Below are 26969 nucleotides of genomic sequence, written 5' to 3' on the forward strand. Positions count from 1 at the left end.
AGGATCGTTTTTGAAATGATTGCGTCTTCCCTCAAATAATAAAAACAGACAATTTCAGATACTTCACAAGCTGGGTCATCCATAAAGTCTTGTGGAGCTTGTGAGTGAATATGTACTGACGATGAGGAATGGAGCAAAGAGAAAATAGAAGTAGGCCAATCTGGGAAACGGAGGGGCGCGGGCGAGCACCGGCATCTTCGAGCTGTTTCATTAGGACAGGAGTTTGGGGTTTTACTCTCTTTAGACCCAGTTTGCAGCGTAAGGAACCGGAGGAACCAAGAACGCAGGCAAACGATAGAGAAGGCGTGGCTGGTCAGTTTTGGAGTCCGCCCCATCCGGATCCGGCGGCCCACAGCTCACGTCGAGTCACGTCCTGGGGCTTCCGGGGTTGCCTAGCAACTAGCGCCCCGCTGGGGCTCCCGGTGGCCGGAGCAGCCGGGTGTCGCCCTCAGGAGGCGGGTCCAGACGGACCAGCCGCGCAGGACACGTGGACTCAACGGAGCGGTTCGCGCAAGGGGCGTGGCTGACGGGCCCGGTGGGCGGGTGGGAGGCGGTGCGCGTGCGCGGCTGGGCGGGGGCGGGCCCGGCGGGCCGGGAATAAGCGTCGGGGGACGGTAGCTGGCAAGGCTCACGCTGGAGTGCTTCGCGACTGCGTCCGGGATTGTCAGGGTGAGCGAACCCACGGCGGGAATTCTGACCCACAGGGCAGAGGTCAGCGGGCCATACCGAGGTCTGAGGCTCGGGTTGGGAGGCCGGAGCGGCGGGGTGGAGGGCGCCGACCACCCGGGCGCACCGGAATCTGTGGTCCATGGCAGCAGCCTGTCTTCCGAAGGGGCGTCGGGGCCAGAAGTGTCTGCCTGGCAGGGCCCCGCGCTCTGCCCCTGGTAGGGAGGGGAGGGTGTCTTAGTATCATGCTATGGGTCCAGCTATGTGGCCTGGACACTGACCCCGGCTGGCCTGGAAGCACACGGGCCCTGGGCACTACTCCTTCTGCCCTGGCTTCCCCATCGTCCTGGGGCAGAACCCACTGGTCCTGTTGTCCAGGCGGGGTTGGCTAGTCTGAGCCTGGGCGGTTGGAAAGACAAGGGATGCTCGTTTTTCTTGTTTTCCCTCTCTGGAGCATATGGCACCTCCATCCACACAGATGCTCAAAACTAGAGGCCTTGGCGTTATTCTCACCTGCACTCCTCAGTTGCATCGAACCCATTTGGAACTCTTATCCCCCCCCCCCCAACACCTTCTTGCCCCAGGCAATTCAGCCTCCGTTTCTGCTCCTTTGACTGTTTCCTGAGCCTCTTCTGTTCATCCAGTACAGGAGAGCTAGAGACGCAGACTTAAAACAAATCTCATATGTCCCACCACCCCTGCCCCATTCCCTTGCCCTTCTGTGGCTTCTCATTGCCCTTTCAAGCTCTTTCTTGCACAGGCCTGCAAAGCCTGTTGTGATTCAACCTTCTTAGTACTTAAGACCCGTCCCTCCGCAACTGATTGATTATTCTGTTCCTACACGGGATCCAAGTCTTGACTGAGTTTAGGTGTTTACTGTCGTATGTTCCTTCTTCGAGGGGCACAGTGTTTTTGGTTGAAATATTTCTTCTCATGCTTCCTGCGTCGTTCCAAGTGTGAGTGGGGGGTTATGTGATACTCTTTGGCACCTCGTTTAGTGGTCTCTGTTTTTCATTAGGCTGTAATCTGTGATAGAGGGGTCAGCCTGAGTCCACAGCCCTGTTCTCCCAGCCTTTGCAGGTCTGCTCTTTCTGTGTTTCTAGGCTGTTGGTTAAATGTATAAGGGTAGCGTGACTTTTCTTTGGCTTTCCCCAGTGATCAGATAGATCATAACTATTAAACGCCAGCCTGCTCAGGACAAGTTTTCAGCCTCAGCTCATGTAGAGGTTTCTTTAACCTGGAGACTTTTACTTCAAGAACTTGGAGCTGGCAAAGTAAGAAGCAAGCGCTGGGCAGTTTTCTTTGGCATTGACTCTGGGTACAGGATATCTGAATGTTGTCAAATGTGGCTGCTTTGAATGTAAATTCTTAACTAAGAGCCCTAGGACTTAGAAAAGAAAACTCGCTGATAGGAACAATGATACAATTGGAGGGAAGGGTGGGCCAGCCCTTCCTTCCCAGGAGTGGGAATGCTCCAGAGGAGAGTTCAAGCTTAGGCCAGAGATAAAGGCTGACATATTGGTGTGCCACATCTCATCTTATTCAGGCCAGCTCAGCATTGTTCAGTACGCAAGGTCCTGGCCTTTGGAAGGGGGAAAAAGAAAAGTAGGAAGGAAGAAACAGATCGGGAAGTAGGCAGTGCTAGCTGCAAGAGTCTGGGTTTCATTTGAACCATGCCTAGAAGGGATGGCGAGATGCAGTCAGTGGGAACAGAGGCTGCAGGCGCAGTGAGAGGAACCTGGTGGAGTCAAGGCTTTAGGGAGGCCAGCATGGCCTTACCAGATGCCTGCTGCTCCTGTGACAAATGCTGAGGCAGGGGTCATTTCCTGAACCCCCCTGGATGGGATCGTCACCGTCTGGGCTAAGGGGCTGATCTGTTGGGCTTAGCAATGTCCTTTTCCTCCTTCACTGCCATGTGCGGTCTCTCCCAAAGGTGCGTGTTCCGCTGAAGACGATCTTCCCCAAAGTGAGTAGTCAAGAGTGTATGAGTAGTTGTGCTAACCTAACCTGTAAATGAACCATTTATAGGAGAACCTGACAGTCAAGTTTCCAAGACTTCAGGCACATCAGAAGAAGACTCCATATGGTAGTTGGCTTTTTTTTTTTTAAACTCTTTGAGGGCCGACCACCCAGCTCCCAAATAAATAACACGGAGACTTATTCTTACTTATGAATGCCTGGCTAGAACTTAAATTATCCCGTTTCTCTTTAACTACATTTTCCTCTGGGCTTTTTAGGTAAAAAGTTTTATTCTATATAGCTTAATTTCCTTACTCCATGACTGGCTGGGTGACTCGCTGGTCCCTGGCATCCTGCTCTTCTCTTTTTCTTGCTCCTTGTTCTTCTCCCTAGATTTCTCCTGTATTTATTCTCTGCCCGCTAGCTCTACCTATTTCTCTCTCCTGCCCTAGCTTCCACAGCATAAACGAATGTAACACATCTTCCATTAATACTCCACAACACCACACATGGGTGTCTGCCCGTCTTTAGGAAAGGAGAATCAGTCAGTTAATCTCTTCTCACATGGATTTTTCTCTAGCTTGGCTAATGCAATTTCCTGAAAGCCAGTTGGTTTGGGAATTCCTGGGGCTTCTCTTCCAAACTGTGTGCCCATGGCCTTGAACTATGTAATCGGAGTGTGGGTGATGCAACTTGTTCTTTGGGCGGAATGGAGCACTCTGTTTGCTCCTGACTGGGAGCAGTTGGATTTCACAGGTGGCAGTGAGTTACCTTTTGTCATTATGGTGCTTGTGGGATCTTCCTTCTGGTTAGGAGCCTGTGGTCGTATGCTCAGTGGTTCTTGGCTTTTATGCTGTGTCGCTTGATGAAAGGATAACCTGGACTCACAGTTCCTGTGTTGATTAATCACTTGGTTACTCTTTGGTATTACCTGAGTAGAAAGTATCCCCACAGATACACCTCCCAACTGGATCCAACCATGTTGGTAGAGGAAACCACAGATTCAGTGGTCACCCAACTCAACTATCTGTCCAGTGGACAGCTTCAAAGTTCTACCCTTAATTACAGTGATGTCAGGACTTGGCTGCAGATGGCCTAATGGGTAAGTTGCTTGCAGCTTGAGGACTGGGTTTCCAATACCCACCATCCACACAAATGCCAGGTATGTGGCAGCTGCCTATGATCTCGGTGCTTGGGAGGCAGAGATAGGGGTTGGGCAAGCTCACTAGCTAAACTAGCTAAATCATAAATCAGCAGCTTGGCTTCAGTGAGAGATCCTGCCTCCATAGAGAGCAATTAAGCAAGACACCTGAAACCAACCCGATCTCCACACATACTTGCTGTGTAGACCAGACTGGCCTCGAATTCGTAGAGATTCATCTGCCACTGCTTCCCAAGTGCTGAGATTAAAGAGTAAAAAGAATCACAATTTAACAGTCTTTGTTAAAACAGTGTACTGTGTGTGCATATATATTTACTTTACAATAATGAATTTTGGGTAGACTTTTGGCCCCTGCTTAGGCTGTGGTGGCAGCAGTAGCAGCAGCTGCAGCCGCAGTGAGGGAAGCCAAGAGGGAAGTGCACGGGGAGGGCTATGGGGCTCTGAGCTGAGTGCCAAGCTGGGACAGTTTATGCCCAAATGGCCGCGGCTGACCAGAGCTACCAGAGGTTCTAGTGGCCCCACGAATCAGGTGCCAGGTGTTGCGAATTAGGTCAGTACGATAAATAACCAGGCCGACTCAAGAATAACGATTATATTTTAATGGTTATAAGGGGAAACTCACGCTACAAGATTGGGAAGTTTGACTGCACAGAGAGAGCGTGCACCTGAGTCCTCCCAGTTTTTCTTCCTGGGCTCCAGGTAGCCATGCCTTAACTAGATGGGATTGGTTGACAGAGTCCCCATCACTCTATATTAGAAGTCTTGTGCAGAATGACAGCTGTCATGTTGTCACCGCACATGACGGTAGTCAGGCTGGAGACTGCTCTGTTGCACCCTGAACATTGTACCTCCCAGTGGTTGCTGCTCCCTTCACAGGGACAGATGGCAGGAGGTGGGAAAACTTTGTACATGTCAGAGGATGGCAGTCTCCTGGGTCCTCCTTGAGAGCTTTGGGGTGGGTGAAGGGCTGCCGTGCCACTGCTTCCCACGGGTACAAGGAGGAGATGGCGCAGCTTGGGAGCTGTGCTGAGTTTACAGACTGTTGAGGGGGGACCTGAACATTATGGCTGAAGGTTTGGGGACCTGCTACTGTTAGTCATGGCAGAATGGCTCTGCCTTTTGAGATGGGAACACCAGACTGTATTTGAGGTCCTGAGTTGTCTTCACCTTCCATTTTGAGGTGAGTCTCCCATTGAAACTCAGAAAGGACAGGACTTTCCAGTGAAGCAGCAGTTAATGGAGACCTACCTAAGCTGTGGTGCCAGCATGTATGTGACCTAAGTTGGCCTTCAGGGAGCTTGCCAGGTGGCTGAATTGTCTTGTTGATCTTAAGTCCCAGTGTCATTAAGATGTAATCTGAATTTCTGTGGAACTTCCCTTTCCAATGATCTCATATGTTTAGTTATGAACCCCTTCCAGGGCCCTGGTGAGGGGACAAGATGGGGTGATGGACTCTTCCACATCACTGCTTTGAGGTTGCTGTGACCAGCCTGATGGCTTCCCTCAGCTCCCACGGCCCTGTCTCCGATCCTGCCTCCCTCCACTCCTTTCCGCTGAGCCACGAGCCAAGTCGGCCTGAAGCCAGGCCAGCCTGTGATCTCATCTCTGTTCTCAGGAAATGTCAGCCTCCTGGCTCAGCCTGTGTAGCTGGTTCACCTTTACACCTGCCACCACTCTTGCTGCCTGCCACGAGACCAAGCTTCTTGCCGCACCTTCTCCTGCTTGGCTGCCATCCTTCCCAGACCCAGTGTGCCCGCTGTCTGCCCAGGCCTAGCTGAAGCATCAGCGTGTCAGTCCTTCGCCTGTGGGCATCTCAGACCTCCCGAGGGGTTTTCTGTTTTGAGAGCTCACGCTCCAGTGGGCAGCGCTTGTCTTTGTGGGCTGACGGCGTGTGGACAGGTCTAGGCTTTGGGTCCTGTTAAGCTCGCATGTGCCTGCTCAGCCCTCTGTCATTCCATTTGGAAATTGTGGGCCTCTACTATCAGAGAGTGGTGGGAACCAGGAGAGCTAGTAGCAAGGCTGGTTTCTGTGAGACTGGGTATCGAACTCAGACCCTGGTTCAGGCTGGGCAAGGGCTCTGCCCCTGAGCTCCAGCTCCAGTCCCACAGCTAAGCTCTAGCCAGTTCTAAGGGCACCTGCTGGCGGCCTCACCGCCTCCCAGGCTTCCCAAGAGCATATGCTGCCAGCTGTTAGAAGGGACCTTAGCTCTAGGGCTCTGCCTTCATCGTCTGTGTCTCCCACCTCCCAGGTACCAGGAACCATGACAAACCTGCGGCTGCTCGGCGCTCCCTTCCTGTGCGTCCTGCTCTGGACCTTTTGTGTTCCACATGCCAGGGCCCATGAACCTGGGGCTGGCACCCATCAAGGCAACGTGGGCCTGGACAAGAACACAGTGCACGATCAAGAGTATGTATTCACCGGGGGCTGGGGTTCGCCCACAGGGCACCCCACCTTCTTTCCTTTGGTACCAATTTATAGGGCTCCTGGACATTTTTCAAGGATGGAGGTGTTATGCCCAAGTTTCTGGTCCCCAAATGAATTCGCGGAGCCAGATTTCTGATACAAATTACATGAGGGTGTTTAATAATATTCATATTTATACTCGAGTTTGGAGCACACCTCCACCACGCCAACGCAGTGGGTGAGGGAAATGCAGCCCCAAACCTGGGGAAGGGGAGAACTTTTAAAGGGAAAACACCGTAGTCAGGGGAGTTGGAGTCCTGTCGTCTCGGGATTGGGTGAGGAGTACATAGGATAAGGTAGTTTCTGAACCCATTGGTCAGAATGGCCCTAACAAAGAGCCATTAATAACTGACAAGGTGTCTTCAAGGGCAGGATGCCTCCTAGGAATATCTGGACCTCATTAAATTTGTGGTCCTGCGCCCTATCTTCTTGATTGACCACTTTTAGGGTATTTGTTCAAGTTTCAGCACATTTCTGGAGCTGAGATTGCCCACCCCCCCCCAACTCCTTATATGGTTTAAGATGAAGGTCCTTCTTTAAAACGGGGTTTGCAAAGTCAGATCCTCACAGAGGTTGGCCCTTGGGATTCCTGGTTGTATGGTATTCTGTCCTCACCATCTCATAGGCGGAGGATCTTGAAGCCTAAACACAGTGAATTATTTGTTAGAATTTAGTTGTCTTCTTTAATCCCCTCCCCCCCATACACATGTAGTAGCAGAATCCAGAATATAAGTATGGCTTCCTGATTCTGACAAGGTTTTTTGTGGCACATTCAAATGTCGAGTCCTTCTTGGTGAGTAAGCTTCACACATTATCCTTTGTTATCTATTTTTTGGAGACAGGCTCTTCAAATGTAGCCCTGGCTGGTCTGGAACTTGCTGTGTAGAACAGGCCTTGAACTCAAAGAAATCCATCTGTCTTTGCCTCCTGAGTAGGATTAAAAGCATGTGCCACCATGCTTATTCTAATCCTTATTTTAAAAATTACTTTTTAAACTGGTAGCTCAAAAATACTGTGAGCAAATTCCAACCGGAAAGAGAAGGCATTCTGGTTCCACTTTGATGGGCGACTGTGTGTTTTTCCGGTCCCACTCAGACAGGGAGCCTATGTGTTTTTCCGGTCCCACTCAGACAGGGAGCCTATGTGTTTTTCCGGTCCCACTCAGACAGGCAGCCTGTGTGTTTTTCTGGTCCCACTCAGATAGGTGGCCTGCGTGCTTGGTCACTTGGTGGCTGTGTGTTGTGTCCTTGAATGTGGTCTGTGTCTGAACTGGATACAGTTTTACTTCTCAGCGTTTTTAAGATTTTGGCATGTTCTGACTATTGGCTTTCAGGCATATCATGGAACATCTAGAAGGTGTCATTGACAAACCAGAGAAGGAGATGTCCCCTCAAGAACTGCAGCTCCACTATTTCAAAATGCATGACTATGATGGCAATAATCTGCTTGACGGCTTAGAGCTCTCCACGGCCATCACTCATGTCCATAAGGAGGTAAGTCAGGGAGTTCAGGCTGGGCGCATCTGGGCCATGCCTGGTCTAGGCGACCGGTGCTGTCCTTGCCCCTCAGCAGTGCTGCCGAGCTTCTTCCCATCTAGCGCTAGCCTGCCTCTCCCCAGATCCCCAGAGAAGCAGAGCTGGCGGCCCAGGCTGGGCCCACTTCGGCATTTCCACTGCATCTAGAGTTTGTGGGTCCAGCCTAACAGACGGACCAGGTTCACGATGCGGGTTTGAGAAGAATGGTGGTGACTCTAGGACCAAGGGACAGAGAGCTTTGGGAGGGGTTGGGATTCGTGTGTATTGTGCGGTGCTCGCTGGTGTCCCGAGGCACTTTCAAATGGAGATGGCTTGGCTTCCATAGCCAGCCTGGGCAGGGGCAGACACTGTTATCCTCTTCTAGCTGAGGGACTTGAGGTCCAGACTGTTTTCCCCTCTGCTGCAGTGAGGGAGAAGGAGAGAGGAGGACCACCACAAGCTCAGTGTGGGTTCTCCCTGCAGGCCATAGAGAGCACCAGCAAGTTTTCACTGCAGTCTGTTTGGGGAGGATTCTGTGTGGTAGGGATGGGGAGACTGGTGCCCGGGGAGTTAGGGCTCAGCAGCCCTGGCACATGAGGTGGTGGCAGCCAGAGATGTGACCAAGGGAGAGCTGGCCACCTTGACAATGGCAGGTTTGCAGCTGGCACAACCCTCCCACCCCAGCTTCTAGACGGCATAGTGATTTCAGAGGCAGACATTCCAACTGTTGACAGTGTTTTCTTCCTCGTGTCCTGGCCCTGAGATGTCCAGTACGTCACCGTTTCCATTATTTTAGGCGACTTGTGCAGAGGGCTCAGGCATGAGAGTTTTTCTTAGGATAAGTGTATAGGTTATAGATTTTGACAAACAGTTCTTTGTAATCCAGACCTGCCCAACTTTTTGCAGTGGCTGTGCATTACTTTCATAACTAACAAAAGAGTAAACAGTAATGTTTTAAAGCAAAAAAGCAAGGATCTGTTTTGGTCACATCTTTCTTGTAACTAGCATATGTAGTTTTCCCACGTGGATTTTTTATAAATTGACACTCTCTGATGTATGAGTCTAGATTCCTAGAAGTGACCACATATTACCTTGAAAGCTTCTAGTAAGTCAAGCACGGAGCTTTTAGGTATTTGCTAATGCGCCTTTGTAATTCTGCACCTGTTCATCTCATTTGCCTTCTTGCAGGAAGGGAGTGAGCAGGCTCCAGTAATGAGCGAGGATGAACTGATTAGCATAATAGATGGCGTTTTGAGAGATGATGACAAGAACAACGATGGATACATCGACTATGCTGAATTTGCAAAGTCCCTGCAGTAGCTGTTACATGCAAATGTGACCCTTGATAATGTGATGGACCTTGTCTGGTAATGCCAAACAACTCATTTCCATCCTCTGGCAGTTGGTTCCACTGGGGTGGGGAAGAAGCCAAAAGTCCCCAAGTGCTTTTAAACTTGTCGGACTGGAGCTGGACGAGACTCTTCAGAAGGGTGTTGGATATTATTCCCAAGCTCTCAGGAACTTGACTGTACAATGCCACTCTAATTTCTTGATGTTAATTCATGCTACCTGGAAAGTAAAGACAATCTGCTGTGCCAAGTGGACACTCTTCAGTAACCGTGGAGGGAACGTGTGCATGCCACACGTTTTCCCTGGCGGGTCCTGTCTCTAGGCAGATGTGGTCAGGATTCTGTTCCCCTGCATCCAGCATCACTTTGGGCAGGTGGCTCTATACTAGCATAAATCAAAGCCACAGCATAAGAAGGCCGTCACCTATTGAGTTTACCTGATGTAGAGACGGAAGATACTGTGTCCGTTGGCGTTTTGGAGACGAGACACCACTGGCCTAAGTAGTGTTTTCCAGTTCTTCAGTATTTTATACAACTACTGCCACCCCAGCCTGGGAGACCTTAACTTTGAGAGTGTTTTCTAATCACTATCTACCGTTTGAGTTCCCCTAATCCTCATATTCATCCCTGCTCCCAGGGCTCCCTTCATGGAGTATGAGCTAATGACATGATTTTGCAGGTTTGAACTATCAGCTGGTCTAGCCTGAGCGAGACCCTAAAAGATGAGCCACTCAGAATGGTGATTAACCTCATTGAAGTTTTGAAGGAATGTTTTAAAAATTACCTCTTTGAGCCTGAATATGAGAATTTTTCCTTTCGGGGAAGCTCAGAAAAGGAAGCCTAAAGCCTTTTAGCATTGTGATTCCTAGTAGAGGCTGAAAGACACGCAGCCGCAGGGTGTAATTTGCTTTGTGGGATGTGGCAGACATTACTATAAAAGAGAATCCAGAGTGATGGCAGGACCAGAAAAAAAAAAAAAAAACAATCAAATTTGCTTTAAGACCTATAGAGACTTATTTTCTTTATTGAAGTATTCTTGTAAGAAAATGTATGTATTTGTAAGACAGTTTCCTGTGTTAAGTATTTGTGCAATCAGAGCTGACTTGTAAACTATTCTTGTAATATCTCATTATTTTGAAAGATTTATATAATGAACTCTGGCTATCTGATAATAAACGGCTGAAAAAATTAGGAGCAGCCCATTCTTTCCTCACAGCCTTTCCCCCACTGCATAAAGGCGCATTTAACACAGAATTTATACATCCCTGCCTTTTTCCCAGGAACTGAGACGCAGTTGCCTGGACCCTGTTCCTTTCTGCAGACTAGATTCTTAGTGTCCAGAGTCACTTTCCCTGTTAGGCATCTGTTTTTATCCTGAATGAACTCACCTTGACCCTTCCCTCTCCAGCCACATTCACTTGAGACTCTAGGTCAGTAAACACAGAGCTTCCCTGGAGTCCGGTAACTTTTTCAACTAGATCACGTTATTGAGCGGTCCCAGGTCTGAGTGTCAAAGCACTCACACTTTCCTGTTGGCAAAGGTTCCCTCTGCTTCCTCCCCGACAGAGACTCTGGACTGTGGACTGACCCTTCTGGAAAGCTGCCCCTCTGGAAGGATCTTGGGAGTGGCAGCTGGGAAGGGAGTCATCGAGGACGGAGGAAAGGTCCTTCAAAGATAGAATTGGACCCTTCCTCGATGGCTGGCTGTTTGTACTTACTTCATGTTACCCCCATGGTCCATGCTTGCCTTTCCTGACGGGAGAGGGTGTGGAACTTTAGGGACACAGCCTGGCTTGTCACTCTGCATACCTCCTCACATCGCCTAGGCAAGGCTTGACCCTCTCAGCCTGTGCACACTCTGGGGACATCTGCACACTGCCTTATCTCTAGCATGGAGATGGCGTGCCCAGGAGGGCAGCCTGGTGCAAGGAGTGAGGATGAACTGAGGTTTGGATTCAGGCCAGCTGCCCCTTATCTGTGAAGTTCTAAACTTCAGTTTCTCATCTAGAAAATAACTAAGAAGGGGATTAAAAAGCCACAAATGAATTAAGAAAATAAACAAAATCAGAGAACCGGGACTGGGAAGATAGGTAAGTTGGTAGGATGTGCATTGTAAGTGTGATGACTCCAGCACCCACAAAAACACTGTGAGGTGCGCAGTTGGTACCCTGGCGTGGGCAGGCAGAGACGGGATTGCTACAGCCCTCTGGCCAGTCAGCCCAGACCAATCGGCAAGCTCTGGATCCCAGTGAGAGACCCCGTCTGTAAAAACAAGGTGGTGCTCCCAAGGAACAACACCTGAAGTTGACCTCTGACCTGCACATGTGTGTGTGCCCCCTTGTGCCTGTGCACTTAAACACACAAACCTGTCACATAAGACAAAAGTGCAGCACCTCGTATAGTGCCCCTGTAGAGCATGCGCTAGTCAGTCACCTGTTCCCCAGGTGGCTAACGGGCCTGTCAGTTCCTGTTTGGAGCAGCTGCGAGCTCTAAAGCCCCATGTTGTTGTGACTCCTGGAGCAGGGACCAAAGGAGCCCTACTTCATATCGGTGCTGACTGAACGAGTGACTTCTTACGGGAGAGTCTAAGTCCTTCATGTCAGATGCAGTCATGAATCCAAAGACTTCCACGTCACTTCTTGTGAGCGGTGACTTCCCTGGCCCACTGCAGTCACCCCACTGCTCCTGAGCAGAGCAGTAGACCACCGGCAGAGGCACCTTCCCTAAGTTAGGTCTAGGAGAAGGTGTGCCGGAGAAGGTGTGGGACAGTTGTTTCAACACCTGGCTTTCCAGTAGATTCCATTCTGCTAGGGAGTCTTGGACAGGTATAAGAAAGCAATTAAGACATTTTAAAAATATCAAATGGTGCAGGACAGTGTGGCAAACATCTTTAATCCCAGTACTTGGGAGGTAGAGGCAGAGGCGGTGGATCTCTGTGAGTTCAAGGCCAGCCTGGTCTACAGACCAAGTTCCAGAACAGCCAGAGCTATTACACAGCAAAACTCTGTCTTGAAAAACCCAAAACAAACAAACTAGGGAGATGGGTCCAGTTCCAGGGAATTGTTTCCCTCTGCTGACCTCAGTTGCTGCATTTTTATCAGCATTAAATAAAGAGGAAAAAAAATAATTTCAGCAGCAAGATGTTAGAATGGAGTCTTCTGTTTTCTCACTGAAGAAACTCTTCAAAGGCTACAAAATCGCCCCATCCAGTGGATTGGGAGACACTCAGATTTTGTTTAAAATCTCACTGAGCCTGGAACTTGCTGTCTAGATTGGTGGTTAAGCCTCAAGTTCCTCCTGTTTCTATCTTCTGAGCTCTAGGACTACAGGTGTCCAGTGATATGCCCAGATTTTTGCATGGGGCCTAGGGATCCAAACTCAGGGCTGAGCCACTCCTGGTCCCCAAAGTGTTCATCTGTGGGCTAACAGGGATTCAGGAACCCATCAGTCACGGCTTGGCAACCTAACTTTGGGTTATTGTGGAAGGCACTGGGTGGGAATATAGCATTGGTAAGGGGAGCAGGAACAGAGGCATGGAAGTCACCGCGGGAGGCCTAGTGTCAGGCTGGTAGCACCCCAGCTTCCAGGAAAGTGGGTTTGCCTGCCATGTCCCTTCTGACCTGAAATCAGGGTTAGTCCAGTCAGGACACTGACCCCTACAGAGCAGCATGTTTTCTCTGCAAGGGACAGGGAGGTGTGGTGGGGGAATGTGTATGGCAGAACTCTGTATGTACCCTTGGTACTCTCTGAGCAGACAGGCAATGGACGCTGGCTATCAGGCCCTACCCAGAGCAGCGGAGGCAGAATCCACTTGGAAGCAGATTCTTGGTAACATGTTCGCTGCAGTCTGAGAAGCATGTCCTCGCGCCCTGTTGGCAGGAGGCCTAAGCCACCCTGCTCCCTTTGCTCTGACAAAGGATTCCAGCAGTCTCCTAATGAACTACCTCTTTCTAGCTTTGTCCAACTTGGTTTCAGTATTATTTGTAACCAAGAGAACCTCATCCACACATGGCTCACCTGTATGTGGTGTGTGTGTGTTGACAGAGGTTTCTGTCCCACCAGGTCCCGCAGTGGTTCCATCCCAAAGAAATACACAGAGGTCTACATTAATCATAAACTGATTGGCCTATTAGTTCAGGCTTCTTATTAACTCTTGTAACTTATATTAGCCCATAATTCTTGTCTGTGTTAGCCATATGGCTTGGTACCTTTATCGGCGAGGCAGTCATCTTGCTTCCTCTGTGTCTGGATGACTGCAGACTTCATCTTTCCACTTCCCAGAATTCTCCTGTTCTCATTGCTCTGCCTCTACTTCCTGCCTGGCTACTGGTCAATCAGCATTTTATTAAACAAGTAAAAGAAACAAATCTTTACAGGGTAAAACCATTGTTCCACAGCATATGTGTGTGTGTGGTGTGTATGGTGTGTGTGTGTGTGTGTGTGTGGTGTGGTATGTGTGTGGTGTAGTGTGTGTGTGTGTGTGTGTGTGTGTGTGAGTGTAGGGATGAGATGGCTAGTTGACCTTGCCTTGTCCACAGGATCAGCTCTTTGTGCTCATGAATCTGAGTCCTGTCAACTGAAAAGTCCTCCTAAAATTACATTGTCTGTGCTTCATGCAGCTTTTAGTGCCAGGCAGCTTCTCTGACTCCTCCCTGCTGGACCGCTCACTGAGCTGGTCACAGACGCCTTCTTGTTTTTACACTTCAGTGGAAACAAGGCCCAGCTTCCACAGATAAGGCCAGAACTGAATTTGCCCTAAGGGCCCACAGGGCTTTATGATTAGCTCATGGTTGAAGAGTCCACTAAGCTTGTTTGAGGCTCATGAAAATAAAAACGCATTTCCTTTCTTCTCTCAAACTGATGGCCCTGAACACTATCTAGAAAGTGCTGGAACTGAAGTTAGGAAGTCTTGCTCTAAGAGCCCAGGGATGTCGCGTCCATCACACTCATTACAGCTCTGAGACAGTGAACACCCCGGGGTGCAGACCCAACACCTTCGCTCCAGCTCCTCACACACAGTATTTTCTTGGGGTGCTTGGTTGATTTGCAGTACACCCAGTCTGTCATCTCGTGTTACCTGAGCGCCCCTCAAGAGCGTGGAGGAGTAAACTACTAATTTTATTTATTTATTTATTTATTTATTTATTTATTTATTTATTTATTTATATTTTTTAGCCCTTAATGATAGTCCTCCTGTGATTGTCAACTCTGTGTGACCCTTTGGATAGCAGAATTTTAAGAGCGAGATTTTACGGACCTCGATGAAAGTAAGATTTTTATACTCCACGAGTCCATTTTAAACTTACCACTAGATGGCAGCAGTGTCCCACAGCGGGGAAGAACGTTCTCTCAGCCGTTTGCCAGGGGCTGTCGTTTCTGCTTCATTCTTGAAAAACCCCAACTCACTTCCCCACTCTCTGCTGCCCTCCCCCCACTCCCGTGTATTTCTGAAGCTGTCACAGGACATTTGTTTGTCGCCGCAATCGGCTGGGCAGAGTGGAGCACAGGCAGCGCAGGCAGAGAGCCAGACTTCTCAAGGTCACATACAAAATGACCTGACTCTCAGTGTGTGGGTGCACCCCTCGCGGTCCTGAGTTACTTGCTCGTGCTCTCTCTCCTTCTGCTCCTGATTTGGACCTTGAGATTTCTGTCCGGTGCTCCAATGTGGGTTTCTGTCTCTGTCTCCTTTCATTGCCTGATGAAGGTTAATATTCAGAAGGATGCCTATATGTTTTTCTTTGGGTTCACCTTCTTATTTAGCTTCTCTAGGATCACGAATTACAGGCTCAATGTCCTTTATTTATGGCTAGAAACCAAATATGAGTGAGTACATCCCATGTTCCTCTTTTTGGGTCTGGCTTACCTCACTCAGGATAGTGTTTTCTATTTCCGGAACTCACCAAGGCCAGCTGGCCTGGGTCTGAAAAAGCCTGGGATAAAACCGGACTCGCTGAACAAAGCAGACAATGAGGACTACTGAGAACTTAAGATCAATGGCAATGGGTTTTTGATCCTACTGCACATACTGGCTTTGTGGGAGCCTAGGCAGTTTGGATGTTCACCTTACTAGACCTGGATGGAGGTGGGTGGTTCTTGGACTTCCCACAGGGCAGGGACCCTGATTGATCTTTGGGCTGACGAGGGAGAGGGACTTTTTTGGGGGAGGGGAAGGGAAATGGGAGGCAGGGGCGGGGAAGAGACAGAAATCTTCAATAAATAAATTAATTAATTAAAAAAAAATGACCTGACTTGTCTGCAGAGAGAAGTCTCTTCTCCAAACTAACTGAGCACCTCAGTGAGTCACAGCCAGGCGGCGCTGCAGGCACAAGGACCCGCTGCCGGCTACCACGAGTCAAGGCAAAGAGAAAGCTGTGGAGCGGATTTCAGGGAATGGAAAAAGGCTAAGCCTTCTGTCCAGGGCGCTGGGAGACCCAAGCCTGCGAGGGGCGCCATGCTGCAGTAGGATTGCAGCGTGCACTTGGTGAGGATGACTATCAGGACGAACTCAGTGGCTATGATGCAAGGGGGATATCCGCGTAGGAAGGCCATCAGCTGGGTGCAGCCACTAATCCTGGAGAGACGAGAGACTCCCAGAGACTCAGGAGGCTGAGGTAGGAAGATGTGTGTCCAAGGCCAGTCTGGGCAACGTAGTGAAGCTCTGTCTCAAAATAAAGAGTATGGCTCGGCAATAGAGCACTTGCTCAGCTTGTGTTAGGCCCTGAGTTCAACTCCCAGTAGCCCCCTTCACACACACACACCGTATAACAAATGCACACATGTGCATAGATACATGCTAGGTATCATGGTTCTGGTAAGATGTGGGCCTTCAACTAGTCCTAAGTTTATTCAGAAGGGCCAGGCTTGCGGGTTGTGGTTCGGCTGATGCAATTGGCAGAAACACACACAGAACCCTTCAACGTAGAGCTGGCTTTTTGATCCTTCAAGGTAAAACCAGTCTTTCGGCCTTCAGCTTGGCTGACCTCCAGTGCTTCTTCAGCTATTGGCCAGCAGAGGGCGCAGCCCAATCCGGAGCGCTCCCTTCCCCATAGGTACCTGACAGCTGACTCCTGGTCACTGTGCTATGTCAAATGGTCACCTGAACACACACACACACACACACACACACACACACACACACACACACACGCGCGCGCGCGCGCGCACACACACACACACGCACACACGCGCGCGCACACACACACACGGGGGGGGGCGTGAAACACATCAAAACCATCTAATCATCTGAAAAAGAACAAAAACACAGAGAATAACTGGACCACTGGGGGAGCAGGCCTTCCAGCTTTCTCCAAATTGCAGAAGTCGTGGCAGGGAAAGGCACTGCTGTGACCTTGAACTGTGGTGAGGAGCACGGAGTTTCTGCACCTTTCATGGGTTAGCACTCCAGGGAGCAAGACCACCCAGGAGTTGGGAGGACAGGGAGGGACACAAAAAGAGACAGACTTAACAACAGCATGGGTTTGGAGCACCAGGAAGGCCGAGAAGGGCCACAGGGAGCGCGCTGTTGGGGCCGTGTACTTTGCTTTCCCAGGAGAACAGGAGCCCTTCAGGTTTGAGCCCACAAGCCCTCCACAGTCACCTAGGAGAACCTCCAGCTGCCATTCTGCTGGAGGTCTGAGAAAGAATGGGGTGAAGGGGGCATTGCAGACCTTAGGTCCCAGTTCCAGACAGGTTAGCTGGCTTCCGGAACTTCAGCTGCTTCAAGCTGGGCCTGCCTTAGAGGAGGGTTGTGGAAATTACACACAAAGTGATTGGGGGCAGCGTCTAGCGGTGTCACAGATGATCAATCAATAAATTATGCACATTCATGCATTTCTGGCCATGTCTCCTTTTAACTAAATCTGCTGACCTCTGAGGACATAAAGACAGAATAGCTTCGACCTCTGACCACACAGGGAGATGCGGAAGGCACTTACTGGAAAACTGAGGGCTGCAGGAAACTATCCAGCCAGCTAGATCCTATTTCATGAGCTCACAGAGATCCACCTGCCTCTGCCTTCTTGGGGCTCAGATTAGAGGAGCGTGCAACCACACCCACCTTTTGCTGGGTGGTTTTGAGACTAGCCCTGAAAATCATCCTAAGCCTCCAAGTTTCCATCTGAATAACTGTTTCACACCTCACAGAGGTGAGGAATAAATAATTCTTCAAAGAGGCAAACACTCTGAGCCCAGTGTTAGGCTCCATCAATTTACAGTTTATTCCTTTGCTGCTCAACGTCCCTACAATGGCGTCTCCTTGGAAACTTGTTGGGGGGAACACAAGTGAGTGTTTTGTGAGTTTTGTGAGGCAGGTCAAACCTCAGTTGGATCATCAGCATGTAAACAGCAAGGACAATTGTAGCTGAATTTAGATGACTCTAACCAGCTTTGGTTGATGTGACATAACCTTACTTTATTCTGTACTTTTCAAGATTCATGGGTACAAGTGACTTGCTCAGAGTCATGTGACTTTTAAATCAGTCTTTGGTTGTATACTCTGTGTAAGCATGGGAACTCAGGTGGACAGGGATCCTGGCATCCACACTGTAAACCTAGCAGCTTACAGCTCTACTCCAAGGAAGGGGTTACCGTCCTGCTAATGAACATCGTTACAGCTGGTCTTGGTGCCAGCGAAAGTGTCACACCGCACAACAAACCTCACTCAAGAGATTTATTGGGAAAGAAGGATCCAGCGGGGTGACTGACTCTAAGGTGAGAAGCAGCAACAAACCGCACAGAAGACAGAGTTTGTATGAAGTTTCTTGGCGGGGAGAGGGCAGAACTTTCCAGGGTGGCTTGGGATTGGTGGTTTTTTGGTAGTTTGATTCTGGGGCAGGTTTAGGGATTGGTGGGGTTAGTGGGATTCTGTGCTCAGGGATTGGGGGGATTTCTTGATCAGGGATTGGTGGGATTAGTGGGATTCTGTGCTCAGGAATGGCTGGGATTCTGCAGCCTGACTCTGGGACAAGCTCAGGGGTTGGCAGGATTTCAAGGCCTAATCCTGGGGTCAAGTCAGGTTCAAGGTGTTTTTTCTTGGCCCTTTTTTCCCCATACATTCTGTGTTAATTATTTCCCTGATTTCTATGATCAAGTACCTAAGAGAGATAACTTAGTGGAGGAGGAGTTAGTTGGACTCATGGTTTTTGGGGAGCTTTATTCTATCACCATGGGGAAGGTAAGGTGAGTGAGATCTGTCTGTGGATGTGGGACTACGTGATGGAGGTATTCCTGTGGCTACTGGGTCAGGAAGCTGAGAGCCAGATACAAGACCACCTCTGCCATCTAAGCATCATGTCCCCAAGGTCCAGCACCTCCCCAAGCAGCATTGTCAGCCAGGGACCAACTGTTGAAATACATGAGCCTGTAAGGGACATTTTGTTCCCAAGGCCTGTGCCCGGTTCACAATGCAGACTGCATCCAGCCTAACTTCAAGAGTGTGGTTAGTCTTAACAGGCTCAAGATTATTCAAAAGTCCAGAGTCTCAGGCCATCAAAATGGCTCGGCAGGTAAAGGGGCCTGATGGCCTGAGTTTAATGCACAGAACATGCGTGTGGAAGGAGAGCCAGCTTCTGCCGTCTGTCCTCTGTAGCTGGGGGTTTCTTATCCTGCCTGGCCCCGCAGTCACGTTTAAAGTAGCCACTGTTTTCCTTGTTACCAGATTCAGAAAAGAAAAGAAATTCATGAAAGAGGTATGAAGTATATAAAGTTGAGAGACATCATTAAAAGATAGTTTTGATAATGCAAGTTAGAATAGAAAGCAAAAGCCGGGCGTTGGTGGCGCACGCCTTTAATCCAAGCACTTGGGAGGCAGAGGCAGGCGGATCTCTGTGAGTTCGAGACCAGCCTGGTCTACAAGAGTTAGTTCCAGGACAGGCTCCAAAACCACAGAGAAACCCTGTCTTGAAAAACAAAAACAAAAACAACAAAAAAAAAAGAATAGAAAGCAAATTAGGTGCAACCTTTTGTACTCATCAAGACAGGACAGATAGTATTTTCTCTGAATTTGTCATTTTCTAATGGACTAGACATTGTTGATGTATTTATTGCCTGTATATATCATATATAGTTGTTGCACTTATTGTATATATTTTAATATTAGTTATAACATTCTTTTTTATTTTAGACAAAGAGGAAATGTGATATTTTGTTTGTGCTCTAACAAATAAAGCTTGACTTAGATCAGAGGGTGGAGCAAGCCATTAATTAACCATAGAGTCTGTACAGAAAGACAACAAATGATATTGCTGGGTGGAGAGAGGAATATAAGGCAGGAGGAGACAGGAGCTTAACCCTTTTTTGCCTGAGACATTAGCAAGATAGGAGGTTGGCTGTGGCTTGCTCCTTTCTGTCTCTGATCTTCCAGCATTTGCCCTGATATCTGGCTCTGGGTTTTTATTATTAAGACCAATTAGAATTCACACTACAGTCCTCTGACCTCCACACAGATGCAACCCCCCCCCACAAATAAACAAATATAAAAAAATAATAATAAATTAGTGTTTGAGGTTTCTATTAAGGGTCAAGGCAATCTCTTAGCTGTAAGCTCCTATAAAATGAGAAAATAAACAAGAAAAAACCAAACCCAACAAGTTGGGTACTTTCAATATACAATGGCAGAGTAGTCACTCCCATTCCAAAAGAGAGGAAGGAGGGCCTGGCAAGGAAAGAGCGGACCAAAGCAAGACAAAAAGGCTACAGAATGAGCACTGAATGGCCTGACTCACACCCAGCTTCTTAGACGTGTGTTGGCGATGTCTGAGCTCCCTGGGTTTGGTCAGGCCTGCCCTATGGCCCTGCCACTTGGTTTTATCTCTCTTGCAACAGCACCACTGGGCACCTGCAGATTTCCTCGATAGACATTCCACTATCCAGACTCCCCAACATTCTAGGGTTTTGTCATGGTTTGATTATCAACCTGACACAACTTTTACTTACCTGGGAAGAGATTCTAAGTGAGGGCTGACGCCGCTGGGTTGGCCTGTGGCAGGTCTTTGGGGAATTGTTTTGTCTGCCTACAGTGGCATGGGAAGACCCAGCCTGAAAGTGGATGGCACCACTCCCTGGTTTGGGGGTCCTGGACTATAAACAAGTAGAGAAAGCTAGATGAATATTAGACATGTGTTTTAGTTAGGGTTTTTTTTTTTTTCTTTCTGTGAAGACACACCATGACCACAGTAAACTCTTATAAAGGAAAACATTTAATAGTGGTGTCTCACGTACAATTCAGAGGTTCAGTCCATAATCATCATGACAGGACATAGCAGTGAGGAGGCAGACATGGTACTGGAGAAGGAGCCCAGAGTTTTACATTTTGCAGGCAACAGGAAGTGAACTGTCTCACTAGACGTGGCTTGAACGTATACGATACCTCAAAACCCACCTCCACAGTGACACACTTCCTCTGACAAGACCACACCTACTCCAACAAGGCCACACCTCTTAATAGCACTACTCCCTTTGCGGGCTGTTTTCTTTCAAACCACCACGTTGTGCATGTACCCCTTCTCTCCCAGCTTTTGACTGAGGATGTCACGTGACCAGCCCTTTTACGCTCCTGCCACTGTAAATTCCCCGCAGTGATAGACTTGACCTGGGTGTGTCAGCTGACACAAACCCTTCCTCTTCTAGTTGCTGTTTGTGGGAGGGCAGGGGTTCGAAGCAGAGTTTCTCTGTATAGTCCTGCCTGTCCTAGAACTCACTCTGTAGACCAGGCTGGCCTTGAACTCACAGAGATCCGCCTGCCTCTGCCTCCCGAGGGCTGGGATTAAAGGCGTGAGCCACCATTGACCAGCTGGCACTCTCTTTTCAGACAAAAGTCTTCCAGTCTTTCTCGGTTGTGTACCCTGGAGTCTTTACTAAGTGGGGTCTTGCAGCTGTGGTGCCTTTATTACTGTCCCTTTCCTTTACTGTAGTGGGGCTGGGCCTGGATGTCAGACAAACACGCGTAACCACGCATCTGTATCCTCAGCCCTGATATCCTCAGCTCTTTAATAATGCTGATTTTTTTTTTAAACACTTACAGCCAGGTGCAAGTTATCTGCCCTTGCTTGTCTGCTAGTTTAAATGCGCCCAAACTTCCAAACTGCACAGTTTCGCATCTTTCTCATCTGCACTTCCTCCAAATTCTTATTATAAACCTGCCTAAAAGCAACTGCCAAAAACAATGCCACCATTTGTCTGCTATGTTTGTCTTGAAATTTCCTCCGCCAGATAAATCAGTTCATCACTTTTGGGTTCAGCCTCACTTAAACTTTCACAGCATGGTCAAAAAAATTCTCTGCTAGAATATGACATGAATAGCCTCCACAGCAGTTTCCCAAACATCCTCATTCCCACCCGTAACCTCACAAATACCGCCCCCCTCTCTCCCCAGACAGGGTTTCTCTGCGTAGCTCTGGCTGTCCTGGAACTTACTCTGTAGAGCAGGCTGGCCTCGAACTCACAGAGAGTCGCCTGCCTCTGCCTCCCAAGTGCTGGGACTAAAGGCACACACTTCCAGTGCCCAGCACGAAAACAGTCTTATTCTCTGCTTGTCCATCAGCATTCTGATCCTCAGAATGGCCCCCTAAGCTTGATTTAGACTTTCCTAGGGCTTCTCTCAGCTGCATCTTCAAAGGTCTACATCCCTCCAGGAAAGCAGTGGCAGAGGCTCCAGAACCTTATGGTCAGGGCCATCACAGCAAAAGCCCCACTTGTCTGGAACCAGTTTTCTGTTTTCCCCCTTTACCCATTTTAAATACCCGATGAAGACAGTTGTTTTCAGTCCATTGTCCTGATAGGGAAGCCATGGGGCCAGGGGTGTGTGGGGAAGATATTTACACTGCTGCCAGGCCACAAGCAGAGGGCTTAGACCAGAGCCGGGGCGGGACTACCCTTGGGTAACCCCCATCTACCATCTAAACCCCAAATCTCCCAAAACAGTGTCACTAGCTAGAACCAAATATTTAAACATATGAGTGCATGGGGGGGTGGGCAGCTCACATCGAAATCATTACAAACCGCACATTGTCTCATCCCATCTCGTTGCAGCAGAGCACTGTGGGGAGTCTAGATGAACAGAGGGGACTCAAACCAAATCCCAGAGCCAACAAGGTTCTTGTTCATAGCTTAAAGTTCAACCGGAAAGTTTAAGCAGCCCCAGAAGATGATGAGAATGATGATAAACAGCCCAGGAGACGGCATCCCTGAGGGTCAGTGGGCACTTCCGTGGGGGACGAGGCGAGATGGCCTAAAGATGCGCAGCTGACCGTTGGCACTGCACTGCCCAGATGGCTTCCCCGATGCTATCATCTGCTGGCACAATGGTGTGGGAAGAGGCAGCTCTCAGACTGAGGGGCATTTGGTTCTCATTCTCCTGGCTCACTTTGGCTTTCGGTTTCCTCCAAGACAAACACCAAATGCTTGAGTGCTGAGAATGTCCACCCTGGGTGTGAACGCAGATGGAGAGAGAGAGCTTGCCTTTGATTCCTCAAAGTGTGGCCTTTATTGCCCGAGCTGCTTATTGACTTATGCGCTGATTAAAAGGAAGGAGAAAACCCTCTCCTGACAAACCTCGTTCCAGCCCTTTCCAGGGTTTAAATGAAGTTCAAATCCGGAGCAGCTTGGCTCTGTTGAGGAAAGCCAGTATTAGCCAGTTTAGCTTTCATATTACAGGGAGCTAAAAGCAGCATCTTATATCTCCAGGGAAGATAATGTCTTCCTTTAAAAAGGTAGAGGACAGAGAGATGCCTCAGTGGGTAAACATTTTTGCCCGGTAGGTAACTGTGCAGCGCCTGTGTAAGGCTGGGAATGGAGTGTGGCAACGATCCCTGTTCTCCCAAAGGGAGACGGGGACAGGGACAGAGAGGGGACGTAACTTTGGTGTTGGTCTCAGATAAGGCAGAAGGTGAAGGCTGGCACCCACGGTTGTCGTCTGACCTTCATATGTGCACTGGCACACATGCACCCCCACACACGCCTACAAATGTGCGACCATACATGTGTACACACACACATATGTTGGTTCTCTTAATTCTGGGGTTTGCTGTAACTAAAGAAATGGCCTTCCCCTTCCCAAAACGTGTCATTGAAACAGTCTGTAACCCCATGACTCGGTGCTGCCCCTGTGCCCACCTTTACACTCCATAGAATGTCTTAGACACTCTGGGATTAAGATACCTGTGGTTCATTCCCATTTTTAAAAAATGAAATGTTTACTTATTTATTATTTATACAGTGTTCTGGCTGCATGTATTCCTGCAGGCCAGAAGAGGGCACCAGCTCTTGTTACAGATGGTTGTGAGCCACCATGTGGTTGCTGGGAATTGAACTCAGGACCTCTGGAAGAGCAGTGGAGCTAGGTCCCCGCCGCTTCTATGTACGCTTGAACTCAGCTCGCTACCAAAGCACCCCGGGACCTTCCGGAGTCAGCTCCCTGATGATCTGACTCACTCCCTGCGCCGCAAGAGTCATATGACCCATAAAGACTATGCTTCACTTCCTAGGAGCAGTGCACGGCCCAGAACTCATTGCCTGCCTGATACTTTTTACCCGTGTTTGTAAATGGAGTGTACGGATGGACGGGGACCCGCAGGACATCTGGCACACGGCCCAGGCAGAAGACTAGAGGATGTGTGTCACTGTGATGGCGGCACTGAGGCCATGACGGGGCAACAGTGGGAGGGCCAAGCAGAATTAGTTCCTAGAAAGGAAATTACAGCTTGCGAGGGGCCCAGTGAGGGACACTAATTGAGCCCACATGTCAGGGTTGGTCACAGCCTGTTTGCTGGGCTGGGTATAGCTGAGGGCAGTGAGGAAAAAAATAAGCTCAATATGGCTACCAGTAGCACCAGGCCTCTGGACTTAGACCAGACACAGCTGTTGCTCCCCTAGGCATCCCAACCTGCCTCGGCCTCTAGCTAGAACCTCTTCTGTGGCCATTGTGGATGAGGCTCCGCCGGGCAGAACCAGCCTAGTTTCTGGTCTTCCCTGGTCTTTACTATTAGCTTCACCATTTTAGCTTTCAACTTGCTTGAAGGAGAAGTCTTCGGACCATTTTTCAGAACTCTGGGAGCTTAGGCTCTACACAGGCAATCGCCTCAGAATCCCAGAGACGGGTCTTAGCCTCTGCATCTGTCAGAGCCTCCCTTCTGTGCCTTGCCCCTACCTGGGCTGCAGCCAAGCTCTGAGTTCTCCCTGGAAATCCTTCCCCAAGGCGTAGTGTGCCGGTGTGAGGTGCAGACACCTAGGCCATCAGCTGTCTGGAAATGCTGCTTCCAGCTGTGTAAGACGTAACCATGGTCACCAGCCAGCGCCTGCTGGTTTCTCATGAGTGCAATTTATAGGCAAAAATTTCACTCTTCATAAAAAGGTCCCACGCTCCTGTCAGGAAGGGTAATTGTGGCTTTTAGCTGCCTGGGCCACTGTCATTATCCATTTCCTCATGTGCTTAGTGGCTATTGCCCATGGGATTTAGGTCATAGCCTTGGTTAATGAGTAAAAGAGGATATGAGGTGGACGTCCAGGCCTGGTGACTCAGCCGGGCCCTGCGTCCCTGTGAGTGGCTCTTCCCAGACCTGACCTTGGTTTGTTCACGTTGGCTGTGCCTCGCCTGGGGACAGGGGGGAAGCATGAGTGGAATGAGCTCCCAAACCATTGCTTTCGTTCCTCTTGCAGGAGAATCACAAGGGCCACAGGGGTCAGTGAGCTGGGAAAATCTGGTACACGGTAGCCATCTTTATCTGGGCCACGTGACTCCCGTATCTACTGGTCCTATATCTACTGGGTCCTGTGGGGGTTCAAGTCCACACAAACACTGTCTTATCTGCGGCAGATGCTGAATCGACATTTGAGACAGAATTCCAAACAGCTGTGGGTCCTAGACTACTGTGGGATTTCAGACCACTCCCTCCTTCACCTGACCCCACCCTTGTCCATTTGGTTTGCACATTCCAGCAGCAAAAACACTCCTCTTTCTACCTGAGGTGGAGCCTGAGAGAGACAGGCTGAAGGACACCTCCCTCCTCCTCAGGCTGCTTCCTCACCTCCCCAGCGACTGTGGACGTGGTTAGACCTGGAAATTAAATATCTATTCTTCCTGATGAGGAGGAAGGTTGACTCAGAGAAGGCCAACTATTTGTCCAGGTTACAGAACTAACTCCTTTTTCCGAGGCTCAGTGTCCAACAGTGTCCTAGGTTCTCAGGTCTTCTGCACAGATGAAGGCACCCCCTAGAAACAGAGCCTTGGAAGAATACAACAGGTGTTTGGAGCCTGCACCCCTGACCCCTACCCTCTCTCAGGTTACAGAGCCCAACACTCAGCCCCGGGGATGAAGGGATCGGTACAGGCCAAGACTTTCTGCTCTGATGCAGCTACAGCCTACTCACCAGGAACAAACAGCCCCTTGACGACAAGTAAGTGGCTGTGGTTCTCTGGGGAGAGTCCAGTGAGACACCGGCAGTGGTGGGGCTGCTCCCGGGAAAACCCCATAACCTCAGCACCCAGAAGCCAGATGTCAGGGAGGTCCAGCATGGGCGGGAGGTTGGAGCAGCACAGGTTCGGAAAGGTTGCCACATCTGGCTCTGCATCACCAGCTGTGCTCCCATGTGTACATGTGGACAGTGTGTTATAAGGACTGATCTAACAGGTGAAAAGCACTTGTGGATTTCCTGGTCCAGAGTAAACCTGGGAAGCATATGTTAATGCTATGAACGCCAGCCTGGGGACGGTGCTCAGAGTTCAGTTGGCCTGACTTCCTGCTCCCTTTCCAGGGCCTTCTGTTCTAGGTACAGCCTCTCATTCTCATCATCATGTCCACATCTGAGCTCTGCTTCGATGAGACATTCAGTGTGGGTGGGCAGCTTCAGCAAAGCATGCAGTGTGAGTCAGCAGCTTCAACGAGGCATGCAACATGGATCTGCAGCTTTGACAAGGCATGTAGCTTGGAATGGCAGGTCATGTGCAATGCCATCAGACACTAAGGACATTCCACGTACTTTTGTTTGCATTGTTTGGCTTTTCTGACTTGGAGAAAATACGGCATTTCTTATTATTAATAATGATACTGAATTAATAATAATGATGATGATGTATTGTTTTTGTTCGTTTTGTGTGTGCTGTATTATCTCACCAATCCAACTCGAGTACAACATGTATTTCTTCTGCCTTAATTTTAATTTCTCTGCAAACCATTCAGGGAAGAGTCCTTCTTATTTTTCTGTTGTTCCTTTTCATCTCAATGGAGAGGCTACATAATTTCGAGCCACAGGTAGGGTGACCTCATGATTATAAATGCTCTCCCTGACCTGTCGATTGGCAAGGACAAACCCAGTGCTCCTATAGGAGATGGAGGTTTGCGCTCTGTCTCCCTTTCAGCAATGTGGAAAGTGAGGCCGACAGGAAAACAACCCTGAGAGACGCGGGGCCTTGAAGACTGGCCTGACTGAGGTGTGTGTCCTTCTGTGGAAATGCAAACATAGACGAAAGGCCCTATATTTAATATTATTTCAAAATATGAAACAATATTATGTTATTTTTTCTAAATTTTTACCCTGGTGTCACCTGAATGGCCATCCTTAACAGCTCAAGCCTTTTCTCATCTAAACCACAATTTTTTGTTTGTTTGTTTTTTGAGGCAGGGTTTTTCTGTGTAGCCCTAGTTGACCTGGAACTTCCTTTGTAGGATGGTATGGCTTCAAACTCACAGAGATCTGCTTGTCTCTGCCTCACAAGATAAGTCATACTTTTGTTATGTTAGAAGCAAAACTGTTACAATGGGGGCAGGGAAATTTTATTCCTTTGAATTATTTCTTAGGAACAAATGGACAAAAATGAGATCAAGGACTCAGGGAGTGTGGATTTATTATTTTCTACTCTCTTTG

At 49.1% G+C, this 26969-nt stretch overlaps 1 protein-coding gene and 1 long non-coding RNA gene across 5 annotated transcripts; both read left to right on the forward strand.

Moving 5' to 3' along the window:
- Nucleotides 1-541: 541 nt before the first annotated feature.
- Nucleotides 542-10304, forward strand: Mcfd2 (multiple coagulation factor deficiency 2, ER cargo receptor complex subunit). Of its 4 annotated transcripts, none has more exons than XM_050146194.1 (4): nucleotides 542-669; nucleotides 6036-6193; nucleotides 7584-7743; nucleotides 8953-10304. In XM_050146194.1, exons 2-4 carry the CDS (start codon nucleotides 6048-6050, stop codon nucleotides 9082-9084), a joined length of 438 nt encoding a protein of 145 aa, XP_050002151.1. In that variant the 5' UTR covers nucleotides 542-669; nucleotides 6036-6047; the 3' UTR covers nucleotides 9085-10304. The 4 variants fall into 4 exon arrangements, with proteins under 4 accessions (XP_050002151.1, XP_050002150.1, XP_050002152.1 ...); XM_050146193.1 differs by having other exon boundaries at nucleotides 571-711; XM_050146195.1 differs by having other exon boundaries at nucleotides 583-730.
- Nucleotides 10305-25085: 14781 nt separating this feature from the next.
- On the forward strand, nucleotides 25086-26668 carry LOC126504146 (uncharacterized). The gene is made up of 3 exons (XR_007592513.1): nucleotides 25086-25232; nucleotides 25389-25502; nucleotides 25860-26668. It is a non-coding gene; the product is annotated as an uncharacterized lncRNA (long non-coding RNA).
- Nucleotides 26669-26969: the final 301 nt, after the last annotated feature.

This window comes from Alexandromys fortis, unplaced genomic scaffold (genome assembly GCF_014885135.2).
Source record: "Alexandromys fortis isolate MF-2015 unplaced genomic scaffold, M_Fortis_MF-2015_v1.1 scaffold_42, whole genome shotgun sequence".
NCBI lineage: Eukaryota > Metazoa > Chordata > Mammalia > Rodentia > Cricetidae > Alexandromys > Alexandromys fortis.